Source organism: Macaca mulatta, chromosome 14, assembly GCF_049350105.2.
Source record: "Macaca mulatta isolate MMU2019108-1 chromosome 14, T2T-MMU8v2.0, whole genome shotgun sequence".
In the NCBI taxonomy this organism is placed as follows: Eukaryota; Metazoa; Chordata; class Mammalia; order Primates; family Cercopithecidae; genus Macaca; species Macaca mulatta.
Window position 1 is genome coordinate 45,294,607 of NC_133419.1, and position 15,851 is coordinate 45,310,457.

Sequence of the window (15,851 nt, forward strand, 5' to 3'; positions counted from 1 at the left end):
TTAACTATTTGTCAATTCTTATACCAATACCATAAGGTCTTAACGACCTTTATAATAAGTCTTGATTTTTGGTAGAAAAATTTGTCTCTTCTTGTTCTTCTTCATTGGCTGTGCTTCACCTGTTGCATTTCCATGTAAGTTTTAGAATCATTTTGTCAATTTGATAAAAACCCTGTTGAGCTTTTAAATGAGATTGCATCAGATCTATAGTCCATCTTGCAGGGATTGATGTGTTCACAACATGTATTCTAATGCATAAGCATAATATTTTCCTACTTTTATTTGGGGTTTAATTTCTCTCAACAATGGTTAATAGATTTCTTTATAGAAGTCTTGAACACTTTATATTGCATTTATTCTGAGGTATTTGATATTTTCACTCTTAAATTGGTTTTTTTTTTTTTTTTTTTTTTGAGATGGAGTCTTGCTCTGTCACCCAGGCTGAGTGCAGTGGTGAGATCTCAGCTCACTGCAAGCTCTGCTTCCCAGGTTCACGCCATTCTCCGGCCTCAGCCTCCCAAGTAGCTGGGACTACAGGTGCCCGCCACCACACCTGGCTAATTTTTTCTATTTTTTAGTAGACACGGGGTTTCACCGTGTTAGCCAGGATGGTCTCGATCTCCTGACCTCATGATCCACCCACCTTGGCCTCCCAAAGTGCTGGGATTACAGGCCTGAGCCACCACGCCCGGCCTAGATTGGCATTCTTAAAAATTTAAAACTTCTGGCTGCATATAGATGTTCAACTGATTTTTGTGTACTGACTTTGAAAACTTAGTTATCTTATTATTTCTAATAACTTACCAGTGAATTCTGTTGCATAATCTAAGTACAAAGTGTTACCTGTGAATAAAGACTGTTGAATTTCTTCCTTTTCCAATCCTCATAACTTATTTTTCTTGTTTCTCTGTATTGACTAGGATCTCTACCACGATATTCAGTGGTAGTAAGAAACATCTTTATCTGTTTCTTAATCTGCAAGGAAAAACATTGAACATCTTACCGTTAAATATGATGCTTTATGTAGTTCTTGCTTTTAAATATTTTTTTCCTTGCAAATTTTATTTCAGACACGTTGACTACAGCTCTGTGGGAAACCCTGAGGCACAGTACTCAACAAGACATACCTGAACCCCTGATCCACAGAAGCTGTTAGAAAATGTTCTGCTGTAAGCTGCCAAATTTGGGGTTAATTTGTTACACAAGCAATAAAGAGCTAATGCAGAAGGGATGTGTAATCCTCCATCAAAGCCCAACCTAAGCTGAGTGTAGCTTAGCGTAGCAGAAAAGGCATGGGTTTTGAATCAGATATACCAAGAATTCCATTTCTACTATGTATTAATTTAACATTACTCAGCCTCAGTATTCTTACCTGTAAAATAGAGATAATTACACCTACCTCTTAGAGTTGCTGTAATTATATGTGATAGAGTGAAATTTTCTGTATATCTGGTACCCAGTGAGTACGTAAATGCAGTTCCTGTCTTTCCCCCCGCCTTTTTTTTTGACAGAGTCTCGCTCTGTTGCCCAGGCTGGAGTACAGTGATGTGATTCTTGGCTCACTGCAACCTCTGCCTCCTTGGTTCAAGCGATTCTCGTGCCTCGGCCTCCTGAGTAGCTGGGACTACAGGTATGTGCCACCATGCCGGCTAATTTTTAGTATTTTTTGTAGAGACGGGGTTTCGCCATGTTGCCCAGGCTGGTCTCAAACTCCTGGGCTCAGGTAATCCACCTGCCTTGGCCTCCCAGTGTTGGGAATACAGGCGTGCGCCACCACACCTGGCTCTTCCCTTCTCTTTAAAAAGCCATCTGTCCACCATGCCCTTTATGTATGCTGGTCATACTTCCTAGGTAACCTCAGAATATATCATGGAGCAATGGGATAGAATGTTTGACGTGGAATTTTGGAATTCAGGACATCTAGTTGTCAAACCATTGTACTACCCCTCCTGTATTATTTTTTTGACAGGGATTAAAACTGCCTATGCTAAATATCTGGATTCTTTACCTCCTCCCTGGTTGGGCCACTGTTGTATGTTAAGAGTGAGACACTTCATGTCATGAGCAGTTGAGCCAACCATGTGGGATCAATTTCACTGCGAACCCACAGGACTCCAAACCGCGCCTTTTTTGTTGTTGCTATTTAAAGTGAATGCTGAGATGTAAGGTCATCTCCCACTGCCTATGTCTGTTATGGATGTGAGCTGCGATGTGGCAGGAGGCCCCCAAGATTAGAAGGCAGCCCGGCAAGGCAGGACTGTCAGAAGATGGGGCTGAAACTTCAACTCACTTCTTGGCTATAGGTTCCTTGGCACATCATTTTCCGTTTTTTTTACTTGTAAAATGGGAGTAAGAATACCTCTCTGGCATCATTTTGCATTATATTGAGTATTTGGGAAAGCATTTGGAAATTAGTAGGCACTCAATACATTAAAAAAAATCCTTTTCATGCCAAGGGGTCGACTTAGGGGGCTGGCTGGACACTGATGTTGCTTGCCACTCAATGTGTGGTCCAGGCACTAGAGCACTGGTATTGCCTAGGAGTTTGTTAGAAATTGAGGATCCACCAGATCCCTGGTGATTCATAAAGTCTGAGAGGATCTGAAATTCTACAGTTCTAACAAGTTCCACAGGAGTGGCAAAAAGACCTGAGAAACTGAGAAGAGTCGGGATATGGATGGCATATTAGCCAAGACGGGTTTGCAAAGGTTTTGGGTTTTCCCTGCATTTGCTGCATCCAGATAAGACTGACTTGCTCTTCGCATGAAATTAAACTCTTATGAGGACTTGCTCTAGCACAGACAAGCCAAACCACTAATCTGAATAAATAAGCATCAATTTTATTGAATCATGAATAATTTAAGACTGGTACAATCATCAGCTTTCTTCTCTATGACATGGGGCATGATGTCCAGCAGATCATTGGCAAATCCAAAAACCTCATGACAAATGAAAATTAAATAGGTGAGGAGAGAGAGAGAGGAGGAGGAAGGGGAGGGAGGATGGAAACATACCGTACACAAAATACTCAATTCCTAGTTTTCTCTTTAAAAATGGCTAGAAAAAATTCATCAAAATGCAGCACTTTAATCAATTATTTACAATTTCTATGTTACAATGAAAAAATGTACATCTTATAGAACATATTTCATAAACTGCTCCACTGGAAACAACTAGATCAAAACAGCAAACCTTCCATTTAATATCCACAAAGTTGGATTATGTTTCCTTTTTGAAGTAGATTCGCCACAATCAAATTTGAATACAGAGAATTTTGAAGTTTAAGCATCAAACAACAAAGTAAAAGTCCCCAAGATACAACAAAGATCTAGGCAAGTCTTGTTCCTGTCCCACTCCCACCCCACCCCTAATGAAACTTAAAAGGTATTCCCATTTCACTTATGGCCTGTATCATTCTTGGCAGTTTGGGAAGAGAACTTTTGGCTTCCATTGGTAACTCAACATAAATGTTGCATAGAATTTATACATTTCAAAATTGCCCTAACTGTAGAAAAGGCAAAATGGAAGCATTTCCAATAGAGCCCTAAATGAGTACAAAGTCACTTTGTCAAAGGTGAGTGGCACTAAAGTAAAAATATGACCAAAGTAAGAAATGTGCATATTAGACAACCCTGCTTCCCGAAACTTTAGGAAGGACACTGAGTTGTGAGTCACACAAGGGCTATGCTACTTGAAGTCAATGTTCACCAATCAGGCAGCACCAGGTACAGAAGTCTTGGTTCTGAACCTGGACCCAGTGGGAGGGAAGTCTGTGGGAGAGGGGAGAAGAGAATGACAAGGGAGGATGTCATATTAAAAAAAGATTTTAAACAATATTGGCAGGTGTCTACTCACAAGGTGATTGGAAAACTGCCCACAAGGAGAAGTCAACTTTACCTCCTCCCAAATTCACAGTACGCGAGTGTAGGGTCATTGCTGGGAGATAAATTGTCTGAGGAGGGCCACCCTTCAGGTTTACCAGAAATCTTAAGGTTTGGCCCCCCTGGTCACAGGCTAAATATATGGTTTGAAAGTTTTATTAAAAACAAAAACAGAACAAGACACACTCATTCCCAGATGACTAATGAAGGCTAAGCAGAATAGTCTGAGTTTGCTGAGATTAAAGCAGGGACAGTGTTGAAAAGTTTTCCTTTCACTAGTGGGACACATTCCCCTTTTCTTTTTAAAGAGGAAGAACATGGTGTCATCCAATATGAAGTGAGCAGTTTCGGGTCAAACTCTTACGGTAAGAAACTAAAAAAAGATGCCAAGAGACAAATCTTCAGAAATAGAAATGCAAAAGATGGAATAAAAACCCTGATCATTAAAACAGAGACACCTTCACTGGTGTCCAATAAAGATTCTCTTTATAAAACAGAAACAAACAACTCAAAAATGTATCATACTTTGTAACGAAAATACCAGTATGTTGAAGACACAGCAGACTGGGTTTCTATTAGAGCAAGTATCAGCAAGGTCATGTAGATTGTAGAAGCTTTTGCCTTCTCCTGTACCAGACAGATCCCTGTCCAGTTGGGTTGTCAGCTGGAGACTGATAAGAACCTAAAAAATGGATCTTTTTTTTTTTCTTTTTCCCATGGTCACGCATCCACACGAATGAGTCTTTCGGATGAGAAAAGTCACAGCAACTTGAGTTCTCCTAATGAACAGATGACTCTTTAGCCCTGTTTGTTTCAATGGGGGAAACAATGACAAAAAAACAAACCCCGGGCAGGCACGACACTTATGTAAAATGAACACAGTTAGTACAAAACCAGTAAGGCATCACTTTGGGAAGGTCAGCACCGAAGAGGTCAGGCAAGGCTCGTCCAGACGGGGCTTCTGGGAGGGGGTGACACTCACCCTTGTTGAGCTGCATCATGTTGGTTCTGAGGAAAGTGCAAGTCTTTTGCGAGGTGACCTCATCACTCCACTGGAAGCTGGGGCGGGGGCGCTGGAGGTGTTGGTGTGTGTTCTAAACCCTCAAGGATGAGAAGGGAAGGCAAGGTCCATGGCTCACCCACATGTCGAGGACTGGGTCCTCATCCATTTTAAAGGACACAGATGACCCCAGCCCTAGCAGGAGGAGGCGAGTGTGTAGGACTGTGAGGATGGACAACTAAAAACCAAAACTGAGCAGGACCAAACCGAAACTCAACTCCTGCGGTTCTTACTTTCACCAAAGGATTGATTCTGACCAAGAGGGGAAGGGGGAAAAAATCTTCAAAAATCAATGCATCAGAAAGGAAGAAACTCAACCTCATTTTCAAAAGGTAATCTGTTCTCCAAAGCAGAACAAGTCTCACTATACACAGTGTTTGCAGGAAAAAACAAAAAAACAAAAAAAAACCACCACCTGATTCATTCATATATCAGAAGGAAACAGACGCATGCCATTCTGCACTGACAGCCACATCCACTCGCTCACACTCTCACTCCTTCACTCTCTCACGGATTAATCAGAGGCTGATGGACCTGAATGGGGTGGTTGGATTGGAACAGGCAAAATACCTCTCGAGTAAGGAAAGCACCATTTAAAAAACATGAAAGCATGGTTTATTTTCTCCTAAGGTTTCCCTGTGTCGTAGCTCTGTAGTGCGTTGAACGTGACCAAAGCAAGCACCCTGGTTAGCACCAGTTCTCCCTGTGGCCGACTGTGTGGGAGGGTGGGTGGTGTGGCTCTGAAACCCAGTCTGGAGGGTCTGTGCTGAGGGGAAGCCGTGCTTCTCTGTGTTTCCAACTTTGCTCCAGTCTCTTCTGTCCCTGGGAAGCTTATGTCAGGATGCTGTTTGGTTTCAGAGCTTCATGTGGGTTCTACTTTTTTTTTTTTTTTTTTGGTCTCTCTTTTCATTTCAACGGCGATGATCCTTTCCCGAGAAGTATCTTCAGTGTCTTAGGGAGGTCACAGCAACAAGGCAAAACAATAATTAAAGTACAACCGAAGGTAGTGCAGTTCTCGCTGTGGAAGGAAGCGGTCCGCAGGCAGCTGGCCCAGGATGCCTGCACCCAGGTCGAGGCTGAAGGATGAGGGGTCTCGGTGTTCCCGCAGCTTCAGGGCTGCGGCTGGGGGCTGGCTCAGGAAGTCAACTTCAGGATGATGTTGGGGATGCAGGTGGAATGGGGCGAGGAGAAGAGGAGGGCGCTGGGCTCCGGGCCCCTGTCACAGAGTGGACTCCAAAGAGGAGTCCAAGATGTCATCGTGATGGCTGTTACTGTTGGAGTCGCTGTCATAGCTCTGGGGGCTGGAGTAGTTGGCTGCCTCCTGCAGCCTCATCAGCATGTTCATCTAGGGGAAGAGTGGGGAAGCATGAGCTGCTTTCTGTCTAGTTGGCTGCCCACCCTGGACCCCTAGAAGGTCATGCCACCTCCTTCAGACTCACCTGGGATAACAGCCCACAGTAGAGGCAGTGGACAAGAACATGGACTTTGGGCCAGGCTTCCAGGGTTCAAATCCCAACTTCACCAATTACTAGCTGCATGACTTTGAACACGTTACTTAACCTCTTCATACTTGTTTCTTTACTGGTCAAATGTGAATAATAATAGTACCTGCCCTATAACGTTATGGAGTGGATTGAGTTAATATATGTAGAGCACTGAAAAACAAAATGATGCTCTCTATACATATTATATTTATTTTTTATTTAGGAGGGGCACACCTTTCAGGCATAGCCCTCGGCCTGGATGAAGGTGTGGCTGAGTGTCCCGGCTCCTGGAACTTGGCGTCAGCGTCACCAACATCTGAAGGACACGGACCCCCTCCCGCTTTGACAGGCATCAAACCCGTCTCTTTTCCTTGCTCTGGCCAGGTCAGACTGGAGCCAACTGTGCTCCAGCTCCTGTGGAAGCCTTGGCAGGGAGGTGAGGGGAAGTGCCAGTTACAAGCAAAGCATCCGAGTGCAAAGAGCCTTCGCTTGTGGTTCAGGAATCTCTGGGCAAGTTACCTAAGGTATCTGAGCCACCAGTTCGTCATCTATGGAATGGGGAGAATGGCAACACTTCTCATAGGGTTGAAGTAGGCAATAAAATGATATAATGTGTATTAAACCCTTAGAAGAGGGGATGGCCTGGCATATAGTAAGTGCTTAATAAATGTCATCTGTTGTCATCACCATGTAACTTAAAGAAAAGAGTTTAGCGACAGCATTCTTGAATCTGCCCTTGTTTACGTTTTACGGGTCACTTGTTTGGGAGTGGGGAGAGGGAATAAAGGCTACTTTTATTTATAACTGTAAATTGTGTGTATGTATTGTATATTTTATATAGCAAGTAAGTCAGGAATATGGGGCCTGAGCTAAGGCCAAGATGCGGTGCAGCTGGGTGTACAATCCAGCTGCCCCTCGGGATGCTTTGCAGAGTCTACCCAGATGTGCCAGGCTGCAGAAGCACCATCACCTGGTGTCCATCTGCACAGCCATAACCAGGGAAGAGGCAGAGCTGAAGTATAATGGACAATCCTTGGCAACTGGGATTACTTATTCACTCATTAAACACTCCCAATATGTCCACAGTATATGGTTCTGGAACAAAAACAAATAAATCCTGTTCTCATGAAGGTCTCAGTCTCGTGAGTGAGAAGGATTAACACATAAGAGAGCTATGATAATAGAGACACATGGCCCTGGGCAGAAAGAGAACTGGGACAAATATCAAATATCTAACTTGATAATAGAAGTGACTGGACTGGTACAGCTCACTTCTGGGGGCCTGGGGTTGGAAGGAGAATTCTTCCAAGAATCCTGAGTCTTACCTACACACCTTCTGTGTCCAACCAGTGATACAAATGTTACTGGCTCAGAAAAGATTGTTTAGGGATGGGCTGGCCATTCTTTCCTCTAGATATACTAAATTATATTTTCTATGTAAGTTAAGACCTCATGAGTTTGCTTCCGCAAAAATACCTCCATGACCTTGGCTTTCGGCAATGGTTAACATTGCAAATGGCTGTTTAAAGTATGCCTCTGGCCGGGCGCGGTGGCTCAAGCCTGTAATCCCAGCACTTTGGGAGGTCAAGGCGGGCGGATCACAAGGTCAGGAGATCGAAACCACAGTGAAACCCCGTCTCTACTAAAAATACAAAAAATTAGCCGGGCGCGGTGGCGGGCGCCTGTAGTCTCAGCTACTCGGGAGGCTGAGGCAGGAGAATGGCGGGAACCCGGGAGGCGGAGCTTGCAGTGAGCCGAGATCGTGCCACTGCACTCCAGCCTGGGCAACAGCGTGAGACTCCGTCTCAAAAAATAAAAAAAATAAAAAATAAAGTATGCCTCTTTCCTTTGTAAGACTACTGTTATAAATATTGCAAACTAGGTTGTACATGGCAATACAAATAATAAATCCTTAAAAAATACAGTTCCCACTAAAATCTTCAACAGAACCACAGCTACATCCCACCAAACAGCAGGATGGCAGACAACCTGAATTGCCTATTATTATTATTATTATTATCATCATCTAGGGACTTAATTAGCTGCTAGGAATAGAACAGTAAATCAGTTGTCTTTTAATCCTGCTACATGTCTTATATTTTCTTTTAGGTAATGCAAATAATATCCTCTGTTATGTTTTCTTTTAGCTATGCCTGCCAAGAAAGCTTGGGCCTAAATTTAAGGCATGATAATCGTCCTTTAACCATGGGAAGTTTTGGTATATTTGCTTCCTCTGTATTTTAATGGGCTTTTGACTTGTTAGGTCTAATTTAGCAGTATGACTTTGCATGGGTCTTATATTGGTAGAGTACTACAATTAATTAGAAATGCTACTGTGATTGGCCCAGGTGTTTCTTTTGTTTGTTTGTTTGTTTGTCTGAGACAAGGTCTGGTTCTATCAACCAGGTTGGAGTGCAGTGGCACTATCTTGGCTCACTGCAAACTCTGCCTCCCGGGCTCAAGCCCTCCTCCCACCTCAGTCTCCTGAGTAGCTGGGACTATAGGCGTGTGCCACCACGCCCAGTTAATTTTTGTATTTTTTGTAGAGAAGAGGTTTTGTTACGTTGCCCAGGCTGTTTTCGAGCTCATGAGCTCAAGCAATCCACCCAACTCAGCCACCAAAAGCACTGGGACTACAGGCATGAGTCACTGCACCCAGCCCGGTGCTTCGTTGTTGTTGTTGTTGCTGTTGTTGAGACAGTGTCTCACTCTGTCGCCCAGGCTGGAGTACAGTGGCACAATCTCGGCTCACTGCAAGCTCACCTCCCAGATTCACGCCATTCTCCTGCCTCAGCCTCCCAAGTAGCTGGGACTACAGGTGCACGCCACCATGCCTGGCTAATTTTTTTGTATTTTTAGTACAGACAGGGTTTCACTGTGTTAGCCAGGATGGTCTTGATCTCCCAACCTCGTGATCTGCCTGCCTCGGCCTCCCAAAGTGCTTGGACTACAGGCGTGAGCCACTCCAGCCTGGGTGCTTCCTAAAGGGCCTTTGTTGTTTTAGCAACAGCCAAATAAATAAGAAGCTTAAACAGTGTTAAAGACTGAGCTTATCGCAATGACCATGGGACTCATATTCAGGCCCCCTCCCCTCTGTGAGTCCCTCCTGCCCTCAGACCTCTCCCTGTCTACTCTCCTGATCATTTGCCTTGGGCTTCTGGTCCTCAGCAATCTCTTCCCCTGCTCTGTTATTGGTAGGAGAGATCAAAGTAATAGGATAGTAGGTAATAGAGGTGGCATCCCAAATCAGAGGGCAAAGAGTTGTACAGAGACAGTAGGTATAAGAACATTTAAGGGGAAAAAATCAATTCTTAACCTTTTATCTAGAACCAGAAAAAATTTTAGAGGAAAAGTCTTTAGGGATAAACACAAATCATGGAAGAAAATATTGGCAAAAATGGCCCTAATCTTGGGGTCATTTTTCAAATGGCCCAGTCATTTGAGTCCAGCCTTCCAAAGCAAGGCTGGGTTTAGTCACCTTTGTATTTCCAGAGGCCCTGCATCATACCCAACACACAGTCAGTGCTCAACGAATGCTGAACTGTTCTGGCAGCTGAGGACTCACCAGCGGATCGCCTTCAGCATCACTGGGGGGCACCTGCTTGCTTGTCGATCCTTCCCGAGGCATGGAGTAGCCATCGAAGCCGACATCCTCAGGCCGTAACTGCAACAGGGGAGGCCACTCATGTTGTTGCGGGCTGGCTGCCCATGGATATGTGTCCATCACCCACTTGGCAGGATCCTCCCAGGGGGCACGCCTTCCATAGAGCTGAAAACAGGCAAAGAAGGAACAGTCTGGAAGTGGCCGAGATCTCTCTTGGAGCCCCAGTTTTGCAGCTTTCTGAAAAACTCCCCAAACCCAGCATCATGCCTTCCCTGATGGAGTAATTCCACTTCTAGAATTCCATCCTCAGGAAGTCATCCAAGATGCAGATGGCTCGAGGTGCTAAGGCTGAAGGTAGCATGACCCAGTGGTCTAGAGCACAGGCTTTGGAGTCAGGGCGATCTGGGTTCATGTTTCAGCTCTGCCACTAACTCACCGTGTGACCCTAAACTCTGAGCCTTGGTAATCCAATTTGGAAAACTGGCTCTGGGGGAAAAACAATGACCTGATTTGAAGCATTTGCTGACTTCCATGGTACAATCCCACCATGACTGATTTCAAATCACTGACATGATGTCACTGGATGTGGAGTTGGAAAGAGGTGCTACCAGCTTTTAAGAGCCAGCTCTAGTACTCCACTAGGTGCATCTACCCAAAGAATACCACCTACATACCTTGGGTGCTGGGCATCAACACTGCAGGCAGAGGTCACAATGGCCCTGGCTCAATATTTATTTTTATTTTGTATTGAGACAAGGTTGTGCAATGTTGCTCAGGCTGGAGCACAGTGGCATGATCACTCTCCCTGTGGCCTCAATCTCCCAGGCTCAAGTGATCCTCCTGCCTCAGCCTCCCAAGTAGCTGAGACTGCTTGCGTGCCACCATGTCTGGCTAATTTTTAAAACTTTTTTTTTTTTTTTTAAAGAGATGGGATCTCTCTCTGTTGCCCAGACTGGTCTCAAACTTCTGGGCTCAGACAATCCTCATGCCTTGGTCTTCCAAAGGTCTGGGATTATAGGTGTGAGCCACTGTGCTGGGCTGGTCCTGGCTCAATAAAACCCCATTTCTTGAAATGGGTCTGACTCTCACAGCCCCTATATAGAAGCACTGCTCCTTTTCAAAACAGCAAATTGCTAAAAGACGCTGCACATAAGCAGTGAAATTATGAGGACTTCTCCCTTGTCATGTGTTTCTCAAAATTCCATAATAGCTAATTGGCTCTTAAAACAGTAAACTATATTATCACTTAATTTTATAGTAAGATCAACACCATGCCTCCAAGCTCCTTTTGTTAAGCCTCAATTATCTAATGGTAAAATCATTTTAGTGACCATTACTAGCAATTTGAAGAAATACATACATTCCTTAAAGAACAGAAACCTAGACTGGACCCCTTCCCAATGTGAGGCTCTGCATATTACACAGCTAGGTATAGGCTTTGTATCTTTCTCCTTTAACACCACCACATCTTGCAGCTGACTGTGTGCCAGGTACTGTGAGAAATGCTTTACAAATACCTTGCTTAACCACCAGGCAACTCCAAGAGGAAGTACTACTGCCCGTGATTTACAGATGAGGAAACAGGCCCAGGGAGGAGAGAAGCCAGAATTGGAAACTAAGTGTGTTCAATTCCACGGCCCACCAGTTTGGCCCACTTGGTCCATGTGGCAGGACACGCTCACAGCCAGGGCAGTGTCGCCTGTAGTTCTGCAAAGAGGACTCTGCAGGGGGCCTTGAGGCACAGAAACTAAAGAGTCCTGTGGGCCACCACGGCTGTAGTGTTTCTCTAGGGTGGCCATGGCTGGCTGGCTGTCTGCTCCCCCTGCCCTCCCGGGAATCCTGCAGTGGAGAGGGTACGGAGAGCAAGGTGCTGACAACAGTGCAAAGCTGAGCTCTGAACCAACAAAACCACTTCTTTCCAAGGGGAAGGAGCTGGGGCCACCTAGCCCCACCCCCTCATTTACCAGATGGGCCAATCAAGGCCCAAAGAGCAGAGCCCGCTGAGAAAGGTTGTCGGGCAGGGCCCGATTTGAACCTAGAACTTCAACTTCCTTTGCCAGGCCTTTTTCCTCTCCACCCCTCCTGACTGACACCACCTGGAACAACTCTATCAGTCAGAGCCACGTGACTCAGCCAGACCCAGAGCAGGGAGATGCGGAGCAGGCTGTTGGCCAGATATCAGTGTACCAGCCTGCTGGCTCATTGTCCCCGCTAGCGGTGCCCATGCTCCCGTGACCGTCTGTGCCAACTGGGACCTCTAGGTATGATTTCTGTCAGGGAAGCTGGCCATCCAGCCGCTTCTCAGACGGGCCCATCTCTCTGCATTTGTGGATATCACCCCCTCTGCTTAAGTCACGTGGCCTCCTATGACTCATTGCCTTCCCAGACACCAGCACTCCTCCCGTCCCATGTTCTGGCCCAGTCTGTTGCTAAGTCTTCCTTAGCAGGAGTGAGTCTCAGGCCTAGGAACTCACTCTGGCATTTGCAAGGCAATTATTGCGTGAGCAGGAAGGAATCGTGTGAGGGGCATGCATTTGTGTGTACGTGGGCATGTGTCTCAGGGCAGAAGAGAACACAAAAGTGGGATATTTGGAGCAGAAGAAGGCTGCTCCAGACTAGAACCATTTGTGCAGTTTTGAGAAGTTTCTCCCTCTGAGGTCTTTCCCTGTGGAAACTGGGCTGCATTTCCCAAGCCAGACCTCACATGAGGCTGAACCAAACCCTCACAGCTACTGCTTTTATGACGGCTACTGCTTCTGTCTCCACCCTACAGCCTGGATGAGGACATGCTCAGGGCTGCAGAATCACAGAGGCTAGAACTCCTGGAGCTGAACCTGTCCTCAGAGATTACCTGGCACTGTGGTTTTCAAACATTTGCTCTTCATCTCTGGTCCTCAACTGAGTAGATTGGGGGCTTCATAAAAACCAGCCTGAAAAAAACACTCTTCTAGTCCAAACTTGTCAATTTATAGATGGAGAACCCAAGGCCAAGAGACAGGAGACCTGTCTGGGGTTTCAGAGGAGGCTGGATAATCTGATAAATGGCCCCGCACTCACCCTGCACTGTTCCTGTTCCCTGCAGGAACCACACCTGCCCTAGGCACAGAGAGGTCTTTTGAGTTACCCTGTAGACTTTAGACACTTTGGCAAGTGTTTCCAATGACAGCTCCAAAGGGAAGCAGGGCTGAGGACTGAGTCATAAGACAAATGCACATTAGGTACACGCTAACATCATCTGCAAGAACAGAAAATATTTTTACAAGCCTCCTCACTTGTCACTGGACATGTTCAAGTCTGGGTGATGAATGGCTGGGTAAGAACCATGGCAAGCAATGGAAACATCATAAAGCTCCTCAGCTCCACTGCAGGCCCTGAGGGTAGCAGCAGAGACAGTTGGACAGACAGACACAGAGGGGAGGACATTCACTTTCCCTAAGGCAGGGGAAGAAATCTGGCATCCCTACTGGGTCAGGAAAAATGGAAGCAGGACAACAGGGAGCTGAGACGTTGAAAACTAAAACTTGGGCCACTGTGAGCCCTCTGACTGTGGGATGCAGGGGGCTCCTGGGAGCGTGTGCACATCACAGAAGAATGCATCAGCTGCACATTCAGGAAGCTCCTCCAAGGAGTTCCACAAGTGCATCTGCACATACACACCCTTGCAGTGCTACCTTATGCTCACTAGAGGGCGATATCATGTCTCCTCCTGGCACGGGTGTTCCTGTGGGAGGGGCTGCCTGGAAGTCATCCTCATCCCTTGAAGACAGCAGGTCTCCTTATGTTCCCACCAAATCCATACTACCACGGGCAGCCCTGCATCCCAGCTCCTGGTGCGCGGCAGCCCTGTCAGAACCCCTTCGAGGGACTCCACCTCTTCTCAGACTAGAACCTGGGCCAAGGGATTACTCACTCTGAACTGCAACATGCTCACTTCATGGCCACTCACCCAGGTTAGGCGAGGGGCAGGTGACCCTAGAGTAGGCGTGTACTCAAAGTAACACAAAGGAGAGTATGGAATTTTAATTTTTTAAAAATAAAGGAATCCTTTTGTCAAATGAAATAATAAGGGGAACTCCACTCTATAAAATTCAGTATTTGGTTCCCCAAGCCACCTGAGGCTTTTCAGTGGAGTGATGGGGGTCCTCAGGATAGCTGAAAATAACAGAAGTAGCAGGGGTCAGCTAGTCCTGGGCACCAACGCTCCCTCCATCATACCCCACTGAGGGGACTTGGTAACGGGCAAGAACGTCCGTGAGCCTCAGTTTCCTCATCTGTAAGAGACTCACTGGGCTGTCAGAACTAAATGAGATCATGCACGTCAGGCCCCTAATAGTGCCTGGCAAGTAGCAGGCCCTCAAAAAAACATCACCAAACGTTCCTTCAAAACCAGAGGCATGAAGAACACAGCAAGCTTCCCCAGGAATCCACAGAGTCTATATGGTCTCCTGGGTTCATAAGGATGGCGAGGTCACAGGTTTGGGGCATAGTGACTCACTTTTGAGCCACTTAGTGGGATGCAAACTCTGGCCGCCTCCCTTTGCAGCTCTGTACTCTTGAAAGACTAACCTTCAAATGACCTCAAAGCACAAAGCAGTGATGACTTTTCCTGCCTCACACTGAACTGGTGAGTCTTGAGATTGGAACATGTCTCTGCTTCCTGCCCCAGATTGCTGGGGCCTCACTTTCTCATGTTGGGAAGGCACCTAATGTTCCTCTATGATCAGCTCCATCAGCAACCTCTCCTAGGTGGGAAGGGGAGTTCCTTTCCAGCCATGCCCAGAAAGCCTTCTTTTAGGTTCTGGTCCAAAGGGGCAGAGCCTTGGCACCGCCATCCACTGGTAACCAATGAGGAGCTTGCTCAAGTGCAGCTCAAGGCTGGAGCACAGACAGGCTCCCTACTTCCGGGTTAATGCCTCCCAGGGCAGAGGAGGCCTTTATTCAGCAGAGCCCATGAGTTCTTCCCAGTGACTCTGAGGTTCACTCCCCTTCCTATACCAGAAGACAATATTTAGAGCAAAGATGAAGCACATGGGAGAAAGTGAGGTGGAATTAGGGGCAAACAGTCCACCTCATCCGCCTGCAATTCTCTTTGCTTTTCTTAAGCAGCTTGGGTTTCCCAGAGGTGCTGGGCGTATCACACTCCCTGGAAGCCACCAATGAGAACAGAGGAGAGAGGCCTCTGAAATGAGACAGACTGCAAGAATCCAGCAGGTAGGAGACGCTTCTACTGGCCCCAAAGTAGAAATGACTGGGTGGTTGTTTGGGTCTGTGGTACTAACAAAACTATTTGATTCAGGACTAAATTGTGGTCAATTTAATCCAGGCCAGTGACTTTACCTACCTAGGGAGATTCCACTGCAAAGATCTAAAGTCATTCATACCTTCTTGTATGAAAGCAACAGTTGACAGAGCACTGTTAACTAATGATTTGGGGCTGGCCAAAGGTTGCCTAATTTCTTGCTTTTTTCCTGCTTTCACAATACACTTGTATTAAATATGCTGACTTGAATTTGCAACGCGTATGCTCCAGTTTAATGAAATGCATCACAAGAGGCAAAATATTTTCCTTTTCAAGCTCCCTTTGTCCCGAATGCCTCTGAAGACCATCATTGCTGCTATTAATCATAGACAGAAAATAGTTCAATATTTCTCAGTTCAGCCCAATATAGAGAAATGACAAACACTGACTGCAGCCATTAACTTGCATTTGTCACCCACGTGCCTGCGGGTGCACACCGGTCCCTGCGCCCTCCACAGGCCTACGATAGCATCTGGTGTCTCCCATTGTCCAGTACCAAGGAAACAAAGAAGCTCTTGGAAAC

At 46.0% G+C, this 15,851-nt stretch overlaps 1 protein-coding gene across 8 annotated transcripts in view; it reads right to left on the bottom strand.

The window, feature by feature from the left end:
* Positions 1-2,820: 2,820 nt before the first annotated feature.
* The window catches only part of NAV2 (neuron navigator 2), a 409,147-nt gene continuing 396,116 nt past the window's right edge, over positions 2,821-15,851 (bottom strand). For 7 of the 8 annotated variants that reach the window (XM_077964833.1, XM_077964832.1, XM_002799608.4 and 4 more), the window contains 2 exons: positions 9,991-10,194; positions 2,821-6,286 (listed from right to left, as the gene is read on the bottom strand). In XM_077964833.1, coding sequence (XP_077820959.1) covers positions 6,161-6,286; positions 9,991-10,194 — 330 coding nt within the window. In that variant the 3' untranslated portion in view covers positions 2,821-6,160. The other variant, XM_077964831.1, reaches the window with a different exon arrangement.